This window comes from Tachysurus vachellii, chromosome 1 (assembly GCF_030014155.1).
Source record: "Tachysurus vachellii isolate PV-2020 chromosome 1, HZAU_Pvac_v1, whole genome shotgun sequence".
NCBI classification, from domain to species: Eukaryota; Metazoa; Chordata; class Actinopteri; order Siluriformes; family Bagridae; genus Tachysurus; species Tachysurus vachellii.
In genome coordinates, this window is record NC_083460.1 from 3351954 (window position 1) to 3367985 (window position 16032).

Here is a 16032-nt window from a genome sequence, read left to right on the forward strand (position 1 = left end):
AAACCTTTTACCTCATCACGCCTCACTGCTTTTTTTTCCGGCAGTTATTCCTAATTTTTTTTACCTCATGAATCACACATGCGAGTTTTACTTACTCAAATCTCTTCTCAAGGAACAAGGACCAAGAATTCTTTTCTTGTTAAGATTAAGGTTACGGATGAAAACTAGCCACATTGCTAGCTGCAGTAGTTTTTCAGTAGTGGAGATGTAAACAATACAGTATTCTGTATAGTGTTTTTTATTCTATTATCATTGTATTTTCTGTGAGGGGAAAAAAAATAAAGAAAATTTGTATTCTGACCTCTACTTTTGGGCTTGCTAGCATACCTTAAAGCTAGCTGCTAGCATACCTTAAAGCTAGCTGCTAGCAGTGGTGGACTGTTAACTGAAATAAAAACAAACTTTATTATATAAAAAATTTTATATCTGGAATAAATTTCTCGGTTATAAATGGATTTCTGTCAAAATCTTCCCTCAACATACATCAGAATATTGTATTATTTCATTTTTGGATGTCTTGTTGAAGCTAGCGATGTGGCTAAGCGAATTTTAAGACTGCTTAATTGTGTAAGCAAAACTCCAACAGGACTCAATCATTCCTTTTTTGTTCCTCATCTGTCACTCTCTCTGTTCTTTTTCTTTTTTTTTTCTTTTTTTTTTTTATCCTACATCCTGGAATGATTAATGGGAACCACAGAGTTTGTCTGTTTTTTTTTTTTTTTTCTTTTAGTTCTGCGCTGGAGCTACAAGGCTAAACGCTGTTAAAACAGTAAAGGAAGATTAGCATGAAGACGCTCGTACTGTACGATACGCTTATTCTCCTGCTTGGACCTGTTATTCATAGTAATTCATATAATTAAGACTTTTCTTTCTGTTTTTTTTTTCCTTCGGTGCTGCAGCGTTCTCAGCGTTTATTGAAGCGATGCGGCTTGTTTTCTTTTCGCTCCCATTCACAGCTCTGGCATTCGCCTGTATAATTCTTGGCACTATCTGATCCTCTGCACCTGCTTATTTTTCAGCGCCACGCTCACAGCTGACATCATTCACATCTAATGAGTGAAAGAGTTTTTTTTACTTGTTTTTTTTTTCTCCTGGAGGGAATATCTTTTTTTTCTCTCAGACAAATCCATTAACCATCGAACGATTGTTAATCCACCTCGCGCACAATCCGCGGCTCAGACGCCACGTCGTTAGCTTCCTCTTCTTTCTTTTTTTTTTCCCTTTAAACGATAGCAGCTCTAATGCCCTCGAGTTCACAGTGTAGGGAGTTATTATTGTCTCACCACTCTGGGTTACGACCTTGTGAACGAAGCTGTGTTTACCGATCGCTCACTGAACCAAACGTTAACGCTAAATTTTATTGGTTAGTGGGAAATTTATTTATTTATTTATTTATTTTTAAATTAAAATTTTTGCTTGAAACAGCAATCCACTAAAATGCCTTGAAGTCATTAGAGTTATGTCGATTTCATCTGTAAATATACGATGATATACTAACCTCATATGAACAAGTTTTGCAAATGCTTTTTTTTTTTATGAATTATGATCGAATCATAATTTATCGTTTTTTTTTTTGTCTCAGAGGTCTTGTAGACTTCCTGTCTAATGCTAGCACGCTTTATTTAGCTACATTTTATTCTAAGGCGCGTCCTAAATCGCATACCCATGCAGTACGATGAAGAAAGGCGCTTCACGTACCCGGGTGATGCTCTTAGTCAACAGTGAAAAGAAAAAAGAAAAGGCAAAGAAGTGTTGGAGGAACGTTGGACTCGACAGGCGCAGCTTTGCGTAGAGAAAGAGACTTTTTAAACCAGCTTTAAAAAATGTCTTCTTCAGACTTTGGCTTCTCCTGGTTGATCTTTTTAGTACAAGTACGTTTTTTTAGCACGTTTTTCCTCTGACTCAGTCCTTAAAAGGATAAATGATTATTTCTATCCTAAACCGATAAATTAACGTGAAGCTGCGTCGACACAGGGTCCATTTTTTAAAAGCGAGAAATGAATTGAATACATAACATGGTTTTATTGCTGGATCTGATCAAGTTTTAAACCAAGACACACACACACACACACACACACACACACACACACACACACACACACACCCCATTAGAACTGGAAGCTGTAGCTGTTCGGCTTCCCCACTTTGCCCTCTGTAGTTGTTCCTGCTTGTTGGATTGATTTTGGCACACGGTAGTCGACGGACGTATCAGTTATCTCTCCAGAGACACTGATGGTTGTAGAGATTGGATCGGTTATGTCAGACTCGCACCAACACACACACACACACACACACACAGACACACACACACACACACACATGCACGCACAATCCTTTGTTTTAACCTGTACAGGGAGTGTAAACTTGCCCCATATGTGCTCACTGCATTGCTCTCTAGGCTTCCAGCAAATAAACTGGTGGTTTTCCGAACAGTTTGGTGGCTCTGGGTTTCTCCAAGTGCTTCATTGGTTTTCTTTGCTAATGTTCTTGGTTAAAAACGGATGCCAGTTTGCTCATCTTTCAACCAGTGGCTTTGTTCACGTTAGGTGAACGTAAATTCATAACGGAACAGTTTGGCTGTAAAATGAAAGGTACTCAATGTTTGATAATCAGCCAGCACATGCTTGGTGTTGATTTGATTCTGTAAGACAAACCTGCTTACTGACACTGTACCTACAATACTGTCGAATAATTCTAATGTCTCCAGTGTCAGGAAGTCTTCAGGGAAAGAGAGGAAGGAGTCTCCAGTGTCAGGAAGTCTTCAGGGAAAGAGAGGAAGGAGTCTCCAGTGTCAGGAAGTCTTCAGGGAAAGAGAGGAAGGAGTCTCCAGTGTCAGGAAGTCTTCAGGGAAAGAGAGGAAGGAGTCTCCAGTGTCAGGAAGTCTTCAGGGAAAGAGAGGAAAGAGTCTCCAGTGTCAGGAAGTCTTCAGGGAAAGAGAGGAAGGAGTCTCCAGTGTCAGGAAGTCTTCAGGGAAAGAGAGGAAGGAGTCCCCAGTGTCAGGAAGTCTTCAGGGAAAGAGAGGAAGGAGTCCCCAGTGTCAGGAAGTCTTCAGGGAAAGGGAGGAAGGAGTCTCCTGTGTCAGGAAGTCTTCAGGGAAAGAGAGGAAGGAGTCTCCAGTGTCAGGAAGTCTTCAGGGAAAGAGAGGAAGGAGTCCCCAGTGTCAGGAAGTCTTCAGGGAAAGGGAGGAAGGAGTCTCCTGTGTCAGGAAGTCTTCAGGGAAAGAGAGGAAGGAGTCTCCAGTGTCAGGAAGTCTTCAGGGAAAGAGAGGAAGGAGTCTCCAGTGTCAGGAAGTCTTCAGTGAAAGGGAGGAAGGAGTCTCCTGTGTCAGGAAGTCTTCAGGGAAAGAGAGGAAGGAGTCTCCAGTGTCAGGAAGTCTTCAGGGAAAGAGAGGAAGGAGTCTCCAGTGTCAGGAAGTCTTCAGGGAAAGAGAGGAAGGAGTCTCCAGTGTCAGGAAGTCTTCAGGGAAAGAGAGGAAGGAGTCTCCAGTGTCAGGAAGTCTTCAGGGAACGAGAGGAAGGAGTCTCCAGTGTCAGGAAGTCTTCAGGGAAAGAGAGGAAGGAGTCTCCAGTGTCAGGAAGTCTTCAGGGAAAGAGAGGAAGGAGTCTCCAGTTTCAGGAAGTCTTCAGTGAAAGGGAGGAAGGAGTCTCCTGTGTCAGGAAGTCTTCAGGGAAAGAGAGGAAGGGGTCTCCTGTGTCAGGAAGTCTTCAGGGAAAGAGAGGAAGGAGTCTCCAGTGTCAGGAAGTCTTCAGGGAAAGAGAGGAAGGAGTCTCCAGTGTCAGGAAGTCTTCAGGGAAAGAGAGGAAGGAGTCCCCAGTGTCAGGAAGTCTTCAGGGAAAGAGAGGAAGGAGTCCCCAGTGTCAGGAAGTCTTCAGGGAAAGGGAGGAAGGAGTCTCCTGTGTCAGGAAGTCTTCAGGGAAAGAGAGGAAGGAGTCCCCAGTGTCAGGAAGTCTTCAGGGAAAGAGAGGAAGGAGTCTCCAGTTTCAGGAAGTCTTCAGTGAAAGGGAGGAAGGAGTCTCCTGTGTCAGGAAGTCTTCAGGGAAAGAGAGGAAGGAGTCTCCAGTGTCAGGAAGTCTTCAGGGAAAGAGAGGAAGGAGTCTCCAGTGTCAGGAAGTCTTCAGGGAAAGAGAGGAAGGAGTCTCCAGTGTCAGGAAGTCTTCAGGGAAAGAGAGGAAGGAGTCTCCAGTGTCAGGAAGTCTTCAGGGAAAGAGAGGAAGGAGTCTCCAGTGTCAGGAAGTCTTCAGGGAAAGAGAGGAAGGAGTCTCCAGTGTCAGGAAGTCTTCAGGGAAAGAGAGGAAGGAGTCTCCAGTGTCAGGAAGTCTTCAGGGAAAGAGAGGAAGGAGTCTCCAGTGTCAGGAAGTCTTCAGGGAAAGAGAGGGAGGTGTCTCCAGTGTCAGGAAGTCTTCAGGGAAAGAGAGGAAGGAGTCTCCAGTGTCAGGAAGTCTTCAGGGAAAGAGAGGAAGGAGTCTCCAGTGTCAGGAAGTCTTCAGGGAAAGAGAGGAAGGAGTCTCCTGTGTCAGCTGCTATTAAAAAATTTGGAAAACTGTAATACCTACTAACAGGAAGTACTTCACCACACTATGTGTTGTTGAATAATCTTTTCTTTTTCCTTCCTAAAGTTGTCGTCGTCGTGTTTTAATTGTGTTTCACGACTCCGTCTTCCAGCTCAGCCCCCGATTCCCACCTCAGTGGTGATGGCGACTTCCTCGTGCACCATAAAACCCCACAAATGCTGATGGCAGATAATGTGAAAGATTTTGCTCAATCTTCATATTTAAGGAAGCGCAGGGATTCAGTCACTGAGGTGCAAAATGTAATACAGCGATGAAACAGACCACCTTAACAGTCACAGGTGCTGTAGCTCACGCTGCGTTCCGGTGAAGGGAAAAATTGATTTAATTTCCTAGATTAAGCAGGGAATGAATGAAAGAATGTGTGTGTGTGTGTGTGTATCAACCTGGCAGGGATGGTGTGAAAGTGGAGAGCGGTCGTCAGCGTCACCCGTCTGGTGGCGTCAGTGCCAAGGAGATGGTGATCGGGCTGGAGGGCGTGGAGCTGGGAGCAGACGGCAAGGTGAGGCCGAGAACACGAATGCTGTGATTTCATCTATACTCCTAGTTTCATCACGTATCTCCGCAGCCAGGATCATTTTTTCCCCCGTTCCTGAAAAGCTGAAGTCAGAAAACGTATTTCCTTCCTTTTACCTCCAGTTTCATCACTTTTACCCCCGAATGCACTATTACGTCGAATTGCTTTGTTTTATAGACAAGACGAATATAAATGTAAGTCTTGGTGATAAAAACTTTTGAACATCAGTGTAAGCAAACACACACACACACGCACACCAAACAAAAAAGCCTGTGTTTCCATAGTAACCAGAGCTATTTTTTTCCATCCCCCGTGTCTCCACAGACGGTGTCCTACATGCAGTTTCTCTACTCTACTAACGTCCTTGGGCGCCGCAATACCATCGACTCCACATCTTCCTTCTCGCAGTCTCGTAATGCCAGCCATCGCAGCCTCATCCTGGCACGGGCCAACAGCCACCAGAGCAGCCTGGACACGGGTGCGTACGCCTGCCGCTGCTGTCACCACACGCTCGCTTCCCAAGGCTTCAAGGTCACCGCTCCAGTTTTGGCTGGATTGTGAGATCAGTTTGGAGCCGGTCGCATTTCCGATAACATCGACATGTTCAGAATAAATCGGTATCTCTAAGATTACGTGATCTCTTGTGCCCCTTTTCCACCAAAAAGAACCGGGTGCTGGTTCAGAGCTAGCGCTGGTGCTGGTTCAAAGTTGGTTCCACTGGCGAACCTTCTAAGAACCGGTTTGCCTTTCCACCGGCTAGAGAGCCGTCACAGAGCCGAGTCCGACGTCACTGTATACGTGTCACGTTACACAGCAACGTTAGCGCAGCAGCGGCAAACACAAACACATCAACAATGGCGGATGTTGCTTTACTGTTAATGCTCGTGGCTTTGTGAACCTACATTAACACCCAAACGTGGCGAATCCAACGTGTACGTGCAGCTCCGTGTAATCTGTATAAAAGGAGGTTGTTATCGAGAAAGTACATAACGTTATTTTATCATTAACACAGAAAAAACTTAGCCTTAGCATGTAGCTACTTACTGTCATGTGTGCTGATAATGTATCATATCGCGGTAAAGTAAAAGTGTATTAAACATTAGTATACTTAAGATATATTATGAAATGCACTAACAGTAGCCCCGCCCACAGCCCCGCCCACAGCCCCACATCACAAGTGGTTCTTAAGTCTAGACCAGCAACGTTTTGGTGCTACTTAAGAACCACTTTTCCTGGTTCAGAGCCGGTGCTTTGGCTGTCGAAAAAGAAAGAACTGGTTCTAAATTAGGCTCCGAACCAGCACTCAAACTGCCTCGGTGGAAAAGGGGCATTGGATCTATTGGATAAGTTTTGCTTTGTTAATAAACGACGTGTTCTACTTTTCATCCGTTTATAGTTACGTTTAACGTTTGTAAAGCTAGCAGCTTGTGTTACAGCGGCTATAAATAATCATTCGATCACTCAGCTCGTTTTTCTCTCTGGTCAAGTTCATTAGAATAAATAAATAAATAAATAAATAAAAAATCCCACAGAAACTACAAAACATCCAGAGACCGGAGTACGGAACCGACAAAAGCATGTGTTTTTTTATACATATTTTTTTCGCCTTAGCGTGAGCCGTTACTATAGAAACGACAACGTAGTCGAGATTATTGCACTAGCACAGATCTTTCGGAGCCTCTCTGTGTCACGGCTGTTTTTCTGGCTATTTCTCAGATGTTTGTTTTGCTTTGCCGTGAATCCGCAGGGAACGAAGCGGGAGATTTCAGGGAGTACGACCCCAACCTTCTGGACGACCCGCAGTGGCCATGTGGAAAACATAAACGTGTGCTCATATTCTCTTCCTACATGGTGAGACGGGTTTGTCTTTCACACCGAAGCACACAAACACACTCGCACGCTCTCGGTGTCTTGCTGGGAAACAGTAGACATCACCAGCGTAGGAATTGTTTAGGTCTGTAGCTCCCCCGGTTCTTTTGTGAATGTTTACGACACGGATTTAATTCCCGATATCTCCGTTTCTTCTCTCCTGACTTTAAGTGCTCTGTTCCCACGGGCTTCAGGCCTCAGGTTACAGTAAAGGATCAGAAGGTTCTGGAGAACATTTCATTGTTAAATAAAAGCATTGAAAATCCACCAGGTACAGAGGAGTGTCACATGACCAGACACGCGCACAGCTTCATGAGGTTTTATACGCTGTAATTCTTTATATTTATAAAAAAAAAAGAAAAAAAGAACGAAACAAACACCCCCCCCCCCCCAAAAAAAAAAAAAAAGTTCTTCCTCCTGAGACATTTCCTCCTCTGTGACCTTCTGAAATAACGAATTAACACCACAGAGTGACGTCGGTCTTCAGCTGTAGTCTTTATTTATTTATTTATTTATTTATTTATTTATTTATAAGTTCTTTCTCACTTTCTTTCTCTGCACGTTATCACGTCTCAACGAAACAACTTCTGTTTTAGTCTTTAGACTTTCTGTTCATTTCCTCACTGTTTCAGCTTCAACAAAAACTTTATTTAAGTATTTTTTATTGTTTTTTTTGTGTCCTTCCTTCTATAGCCGAATTAAAGTCAGGACGATTTCGATTGTATTCATGAACGGCGGCTTGTCGTTTAGGGTCCCTGTTCCTCGCTCCCAACAGGTACACAGGTGTAATAAAGCAGACGTCGACCAGTTCGGCACAAAGGTTTTTATTTTTAGACGCACCGCTTTTCACTTTCTATCCGCTTCCCAGACCTTTCACAGATTTCCCACTTTCCTTTGGGGAAACTTTTGCTTTTTATTTATCAGACTTTTGGCTGCAGCTTAGCTGAACTGATGATGATCCCATTCGACAGAAGATCCGAAGAAAGAAAAAGCTTCCTCTGTAGTGCCGTGTCCCAGCATCGTCTCCGCCGCGCCGTCACTCATTTTTCCACAGAGAGGGACGAACGAGTCCGGCTCCGGGTTCCACCACCAAGAACCAACAGTCACTTTATTCTAACTAGTTTTTACCATTTGTTACAACTAGAACCAGTTTTTTATTTTTTATGTTTTTTAATTGACAGAAAACCTTTCAGGCGATGATGATGATGATGATGAGGTGCCAGGAAACATGCAAATAAAAAAATATATTCACGATGATAAACATTTAACACCAAATTACAAATGTTGATGAAGAGTTAAAGACTTATGGGTTAAACACCGGACCAGTCGGTTCTTCTGTCTGTATTTAGTACGACGTCGTATCAGTGCATTAGTGCGTTTGTGTCCGAGCCGACGGAGCATGCCGACTAAACTCTGCGTCCTTTAACGCAGACGACGGTCATCGAGTACGTCAAGCCGTCGGACCTGAAGAAGGACATGAACGAGACGTTTAAGGAGAAGTTCCCTCACATTCGTCTGACGCTCAGCAAAATCAGGAGGTAAAGCTGACCAGACTTCTGTAGAGTGGTGTGTGTGTGTGTGTGTGTGTGAGCAAGCTGGAGCGAGTGCTGATATCCGTCTGCTTGTGTCCCGCAGTCTGAAACGAGAGATCCGTAAGCTGGCGCAGGACGAGTGCGGATTCGAGGAGCCCACCGTAGCCATGGCCTTCGTCTATTTTGAGAAGCTGGTCCTTCAGGGCAAACTCAACAAGCAGAACCGCAAACTCTGCGCCGGAGCCTGCGTCCTCCTGGCAGCCAAGATCGGTGGAGACCTCAAGAAGCACGAGGTCAAGCTCCTGATCGACGTAAGCTCGCTCGGATTTCAGCCCCGATGGCTTGGGCAGCTCTGTGTGGAGCGTTTCACTGCTCCAAAGAGCGACGTTCAACAAGATTAGATTAGACAAGACAAGATAAAGCTCGTAGATACTGAAGGACCAACTTTTCTTTCACACGTGGGTTTCGCGTCACGAAGGATCGGTCCGTTTTACGACGCCGTCACGGTTGACAAAATATACGAGCGGTAAATATTTTTAGAATCATTTGTAGACCTGCGTTACTGAGACCCTCAGGTCTGTTTAGATCGGACAGGAACGGATTGGAAGGAGAAAGCTGTTCAGATGAGCTTCCTTAAATATTAATGTCACTCGACTTGAAAATGTCAACAGAACCTGAGCAGATTGAGCTCACACACACACACACACACACACACACACAGGACCGGACGGGAGTTAAATCTTTAGCGCTTTGATGACAGTGTAGTGTTGGATCCTCTGGAGCTGCTGTATAATAAATAAGCTGTGGTATTTTTGCTCCACAGAAACTAGAGGAGAGGTTTCGGGTGAACCGGCGCGAGCTCATCGCCTTCGAGTTCCCCGTGTTGGTGGCTCTGGAGTTCAACCTTCACCTGCCTGAGCATGAGGTCATGCCTCACTACAGAAGACTCCTACAGAACTCCTAGCAGCAGCTCCACCCTCACCAGGAGAAGACGCTCCATCTCTCTCTCTCTCTCTCTCTCTCTTACTCACATACACACTCACACACACACACAAACACACCTCTCTCTCTCACATACAGACACACACACATTCTCTCTCTCTCTCTCTCTCTCTCTCTCACTCACAGACACACACACACATTCTCACACAATCTCTCTCTCTCTCTCTCTCTTTCTCTCTCACTCACTCACTCACTCACCCACTAACACACACATCTCTCTCTCTCTCTCTCTCACACTCACAGGCACACACACACATTCTCACACATACTCTCTCTCTCTCACACTCATTCACTCACCCACTAACACACACATCTCTCCCTCTCTCTCTCTCTCTCTCTCTCTCTCTCTCTCACAGACACACACACATTCTCACACATTCTCTCTCTCTCTCTCTGTCTCTCTCTCTCTCTCTCTCTCACAGACACACACATTCTCACACATACTCTCTCTCTCTCTGTCTCTCTCTGTCTCTCTCTCTCTCTCACAGACACACACATTCTCACACATACTCTCTCTCTCTCTCTCTCTCTCTCTCTCTCTCTCTCTCTGTCTCTCTCTCTCTCTCTCACAGACACACACATTCTCACACATACTCTCTCTCTCTCTCTCTCTCTCTCTCTCTCTCTCTCTCTCTCTCTCTCTCTCTCACAGACACACACATTCTCACACATACTCTCTCTCTCACACTCCCTCACTCACCCACTAACACACACACACACACATCTCTCCCTCTCTCTCTCTCCCTCCATCCCTCCCCCCTACAGAAGCTCTATGCACCTCACCAACTCTTTTAACCCGAGTTAATTTTCTTCCTTGATGAAAAACCCATTTCAGCCAAAGTTTCTGGAAATCCGAACTCCTGCTCAGTTTTTATAGACTTTTAACAGACTGTCCAAGCTTGTGGACTGGAGAATGTTTTTAGCTCGTCCTTTTCATCGTGGATCCTTTCTTGTCTCTTCGCAACTGTATTCACGTCTTTGCCTAATCCCGAGGGGAAGCTGTTGCATGTTGCATTGTTTAGAGCCTTAAAAAAAAAACCCCGACCTGGTATACGGACCGAACTCCTCACCATGACGACGACTGTTTCTCAGAAGGACTTTGGGCTCGTACCGTTTATTAAAAAAAGTGCACTTTTTTGGGGTGGGTGGGTGGGTAGGTTTCAGGGGATTCCGAAAGGGTAGAAGTCAAGGACATCATTTCGTCATCGTCACGTTCATCACTAATTCATTCAGAGCTGCACTTCCTGTCTTAGCAGGAACGAGCAGCAGATGTGTGTGTGTGTGTGAAGTTTTGTTTATTCCAGCATCGACACACTCCTGTTCTTTTTGTGTGAGTGTGTGTGTGTGTGTGTGTGTGTGATGTGGTGGTGTGACGAGCTGCCATTGCGGTTACTGTCCCTGTGCTCTATGTTAGAGTGGACTCTCGGCACGTTTCTAGTGCTACGCTGGAGGAGATGAAGGTGAGACGGAGACGAAAGGTCACAGTGCAGAAAAACCCAACGCTAACTACGAGAGCATAAAGACGTAGAAGCCTGCGCGTGTTTTCTACGTCACCGCAGCGCTCGCCGTACGAAACTCCTACGCAGTATTAACACGCGGCCGCATTTTCGACAGCCGACTTGCACTGGAGCCGAAAATTTATAAACTCTCTTACTTGCTCTTTTTTAAGCTGATGCTTAAAACCATGTAGATTTGATGGTGTTTTTTTTTTATTCTCACAAATTGTGATTTCATCGTTGCTGATTGAACAAATTTCAGACTTTTCTTTATTCATGAATCATGAAAAATCAGTTACCGTATTTTCTGGAATATAAGACGCTCCAGAATGTTCCAGTACACTAAAAAATGTTGGAGGTTTTTTTTTTAACAATGTATGTAACATTACTAAACTATAACGTCATCAATCCCTCCTGGACGTCACGGTTTTGCGATCGCAGATATTAACGCGAAGTTAATATCAGGTTTGGCTCGAGGCATCTCGTGCGACGTCACGACACGTGTAGAACCAGAGCGCTCTCCCGTTAGTTCACGTGTGCGAGACGTGAGTACACCTCTCAGACATTACAGACGTCTCACTGCTAGGAGTTTAACAGGAGAGTCTTGTGATTGTCATCACACCGATTCAAAAATAATGTTTTTATTATTATTTCATTTTTTTTTTCTTTTTTGGTTGCAACAATCACAAAAAATCTCCACTGGGGTAACATTTAAAAATAAAACCTCTGCACTACAGATCTCATTGTCAGCATCATGAACAATAAGTCGCGTTAAACCGTTTCAGTTTAATAACTAGCTAACTAAAATAAATTAAAAAAATCATACAAAAATTTTAAAATAAGCTGTAAAAAAAAAAAAGGGCGGAGTTGAACCTGTTGCCACGGGCGACCAACCGGTCTCGGATGACGAATCTACGAAAACGATCGAGCTTTTTAAATACCAGCAAAGTGGCATTTAGGATCGTTCACGATTCAGGCGTAGTGATTTAATTTCCTCTTGACTTCATCACAGACTTTTTGAATGTGCTTCGAGAATTTTTTTTATTTATTTATTTTTTATTTTTTTTTTAGTTTCTCCTCAGGAACTAACGCAAAACTAACAGGACAAAATCGACGTTTGCATCTGTACCATAATGAACCATTTTCATTTGAATTCTTACAGAACGTCTTATATACCAGGAAATACGGTACATTAAATAGTAGCAAACTCCCAACGTTGATTAAACGTTTGACGAGAGCTTTTTAGAAAACTCTGATCTTTCTTGACATAATAAAATGAGGATGTTTGTAGTTTTAAACAACCACTTGTGTATAAATGCTGCTTTGCTTGTTAAATAAAAAAAAGCAAGGAGGAATCAAGAATTTAGTTTGGTTTTTTTTTCGACCGCCTTGGACCATGTACTGAATACTGAAAGATCTCTAATGTCCTATAATAATATAATACTGTTTAGCAGCAAGGGGGCACGGTGGCTTAGCACATTCGCCTCACACCGCCAGGGTCGGGGTTCGATTCCCGCCTCCACCTTGTGTGTGTGGAGTTTGCATGTTCTCCCCGTGCCTCGGGGGTTTCCTCCGGGGTACTCCGGTTTCCTCCCCCGGTACAAAGACATGCATGGTAGGTTGATTGGCATCTCTGGAAAATTGTCCGTAGTGTGTGATTGTGTGAGTGAATGAGAGTGTGTGTGTGTGCCCTGCAATGGGTTGGCACTCCGTCCAGGGTGTATCCTGCCTTGATGCCCGATGACGCCTGAGATAGGCACAGGCTCCCCGTGACCCGAGGTAGATCGGATAAGCGGTAGAAAATGAGTGAGTGAGTGAGTGAGTGAGTGAGTGAGTGAGTGAGTGAGTGAGTGAGTGAGTGAGTGAGTGAGTGAGTGAGTGTTTAGCAGCAGCAGCAGTTTAGCAGAAGCAGCTGCTTCCTGTCCATCACAGTAACTCTAGCCAATCACAGGCCTCCGTGAGCTCGTGTATGAGGAAGAGGGCAAACTGCATGAGCAGCTGTTCGAAATCAGATTCAGAAATCTTCCATGATTACGTTAGACTCCAGTTTTGTTCTTTAATAAATATCAACTGCAGCCGCTGACCAGTTGAGACCCGGTGATTTTGGGTATTAATTAACTATGAGCCACATCATATCACATCACTCTGGTGATTATTTTCTCCTTTGTTCATGTATTACTCCTCGCTTCAGCGACGCCCCGTGTCCTAATCTCGCGTGAGCTTATTACACGTTAATATATCGACGGTCACGATAAAGCTGCTCCTGAGACGTCGTGTGCTGCGTCCACTCGCACTTCGACCCCGGATCAGAGTCGCGTGCTGCGACGCTATTAACACTGTTGTGTTAATAATTGTTGAGGTCTGATTTGAGATGTGTTTACTGGCTCGGTGTTGATAAAAAAAAAACACTGCGTTTCGACTAACAAGCGCAGCCGTGATCACGTTATCGGACACCGTCTCGGGTGCAGCCGTAACACCGAGCCGACGGAATCATCGGAGCTCTGATGCAAGCCAGAGGACGGGTTTCTACGCTGGGTCAAGAGCACGAGGTCACACTGTGATCGCAATACAATACAACACACACACACACACACACACACACACGTTCCACAAACACAGCAGTGGCTTAACCGGCACCATTGAGTCACTAATTCCCCCTTCACTCAACATAATCAGGCTCCATTGAGGGTCTTTCCTGAGGCTCAGTTACATCACTGACACTCATTGTAGGGAAATATGTTGCGATCGTCACTGGCACAGAACGAGGCTGGGATTTTTTTGGCTGAGGCGGCGATTTACCTCCGTGACTCAGTTTCCCCTCCGCTTCCCTCTTTAGTCTGTTTGTAAACAAGGAAGCCTGCTCTGACTGAACACTAATCTTTACTGCTTCGATATGAACGAGGTCTCACCCGCTGCACGTTTATCCGTCTCTCAAACGGAAGAGAAAGAAGGACAGACGGCCGAGTGAAGCCGATCCCAGCTCTGTCCTGCCTTTCGCCTGGGCCTAGAGTCAGACCGACTCCTCTACCTCGAACCTGTGAGGTAGAAACAAGGACACAGGAGGAGTCTGGTTAAGGTCATGCAGTGTTACACCAAGCGTGTTCAAGTGTACTTTAACCCAGCAGGAGCAAAGCACAAGAGCGGAAAAAACTTTAGTGACGTGAATTTAAAAAAAAATAAATAAATATCAGGAAAGAGTAACAGCAGACTAATAAAGGGGCTGAAACTCAGAGAGAGTGAGAAAGATTGAGAAGGAGAAAGAGAAAAAGAAAGACGGAGAGAGAGCAAGAGTGTGAGTGAGTGCAGAGAGAGAGAGAGTGTGGGAAAGAGAAAAAGCATGAGAGAGAGAGAGAGAGAGTTGTCTTGATTCAGTTCAGTGATCGATTCATTTGATCAATTCATTTAAACGATTCATTTGATCTTTTCTCTCGTGGATTTTCTCATTTCCCATTTTTCACGTGTCCCTGAATGATGTGAATCCCCTCCTGAGGCTTTAGAGGTTGTTCAGACAAAATCGTACAATTACGAGGTTTTAAATACGAGCTTTAAAAGTTTTAATCAGTTCTAGCTGTTAGTATTTTTCCAAAACAATGTAGAATCACCAGTCCATCAGATTGTGTTTGTGTCTGTTTATACGAATGCAGCTGATCGTTCAGTGTTTAACAGGTTTGTGTTGATCACAGCTCACTTGTCAGACTCCAGACACACACACTGATGTTAAAACGTGTAAAATGAAGCACCATCTGGGCCACGATTCATCACAGCAAACAGCGACACTGACAGATTGCCGTCGATTTAATTACTTGTAAGCAAACTCGCCTACTGCTGAGATCAACTCGGAAGACTCGAAGAGCTTTATATACAGTATATTAGCTACACACACACACACACACACACACAGTTTTTTTTCTCCCCATATGTGGAGTTATTTCTTTGTGTATAATCTCCATACTGTCCACCTCTGGGCTGTTAGTTCTGTGGTGTTTACAGATTATCCTGTTATGTTTGGAGCTAGACAAAGACAAAAATGAATCCATCTAGTCAGCTAATCATGTAACAGCATTTATCTAACCAGCCAGTATTGTAGCAGCATGTATCTAATCAGCCAATCATGTACCAGCATGTATCTAATCAGCCAATCATGTAGCAGCATGTATCTAATCAGCCAATCATATACTGTACCAGCATGTATCTAATCAGCCAATCATATAGCAGCATGTATCTAATCAGCCAATCATATACTGTACCAGCATGTATCTAATCAGCCAATCATATAGCAGCATGTATCTAATCAGCCAATCATATAGCAGCATGTAACTAATCAGCCAATCATGTAGCAGCATCTATCTAATCAGCAGCATCTATCTTATCAGCCAATCATGTAGCAGCATCTAATCAGCAGCATCTATCTTATCAGCCAATCATGTAGCAGCATGTATCTAATCAGCCAATCATGTAGCAGCATGTATCTAATCAGCCAGTCATGTAGCAGCATGTATCTAATCAGCCAATCATGTAGCAGCATGTATCTAATCAGCCAATCATGTAGCAGCATGTATCTAATCAGCCAGTCATGTAGCAGCATGTATCTAATCAGCCAATCATGTAGCAGCATGTATCTAATCACCCAGTGATGTACGAGCAACATTCCAATCATGTGTAATGGACAAGGCACAGATCATTATTTTTTGTTTTCCGCACCATTCAGAATAAACATTAGACTAGAGACTGTAGAGCTGTGGGTGAAAATTCCCAAGAGATCAGATGGATCTCAAACTCTCAGTCATCCCAGACCACCTGATACCATCAACCATCCCACGGTTAGACGTCCCAGAGCTCACAGAGACCTTTCTCCTGATGTTCTGATGTGAACATTAAGTGAAGCTTTTGACCTGATTGTGCAGGATTTAACACGCTTTCACTGCTTAAGTAACTGCATAAACCTCCAGGTATCCCTAATACAGTGGAGGTAAAGTCAGTACATTTTTCAGTCTTGTATTCTCATTAAGGACTAAGAAGCGCTCAAAGGCAAAAGGTTTACATAATAA

At 44.1% G+C, this 16032-nt stretch overlaps 1 protein-coding gene across 3 annotated transcripts in view; it reads left to right on the forward strand.

The window, feature by feature from the left end:
- cables1 (Cdk5 and Abl enzyme substrate 1) overlaps window positions 1–10620 on the forward strand; it is a 23127-nt gene extending 12507 nt beyond the window's left edge. For all 3 annotated transcript variants that reach the window (XM_060868209.1, XM_060868190.1, XM_060868198.1), the window contains 6 exons: window positions 4962–5070; window positions 5410–5563; window positions 6833–6936; window positions 8386–8492; window positions 8590–8797; window positions 9310–10620. In XM_060868209.1, coding sequence (XP_060724192.1) covers window positions 4962–5070; window positions 5410–5563; window positions 6833–6936; window positions 8386–8492; window positions 8590–8797; window positions 9310–9450 — 823 coding nt within the window. In that variant the 3' untranslated portion in view covers window positions 9451–10620. The remainder of the gene's footprint in view (window positions 1–4961; window positions 5071–5409; window positions 5564–6832; window positions 6937–8385; window positions 8493–8589; window positions 8798–9309) is intronic.
- Window positions 10621–16032: the final 5412 nt, after the last annotated feature.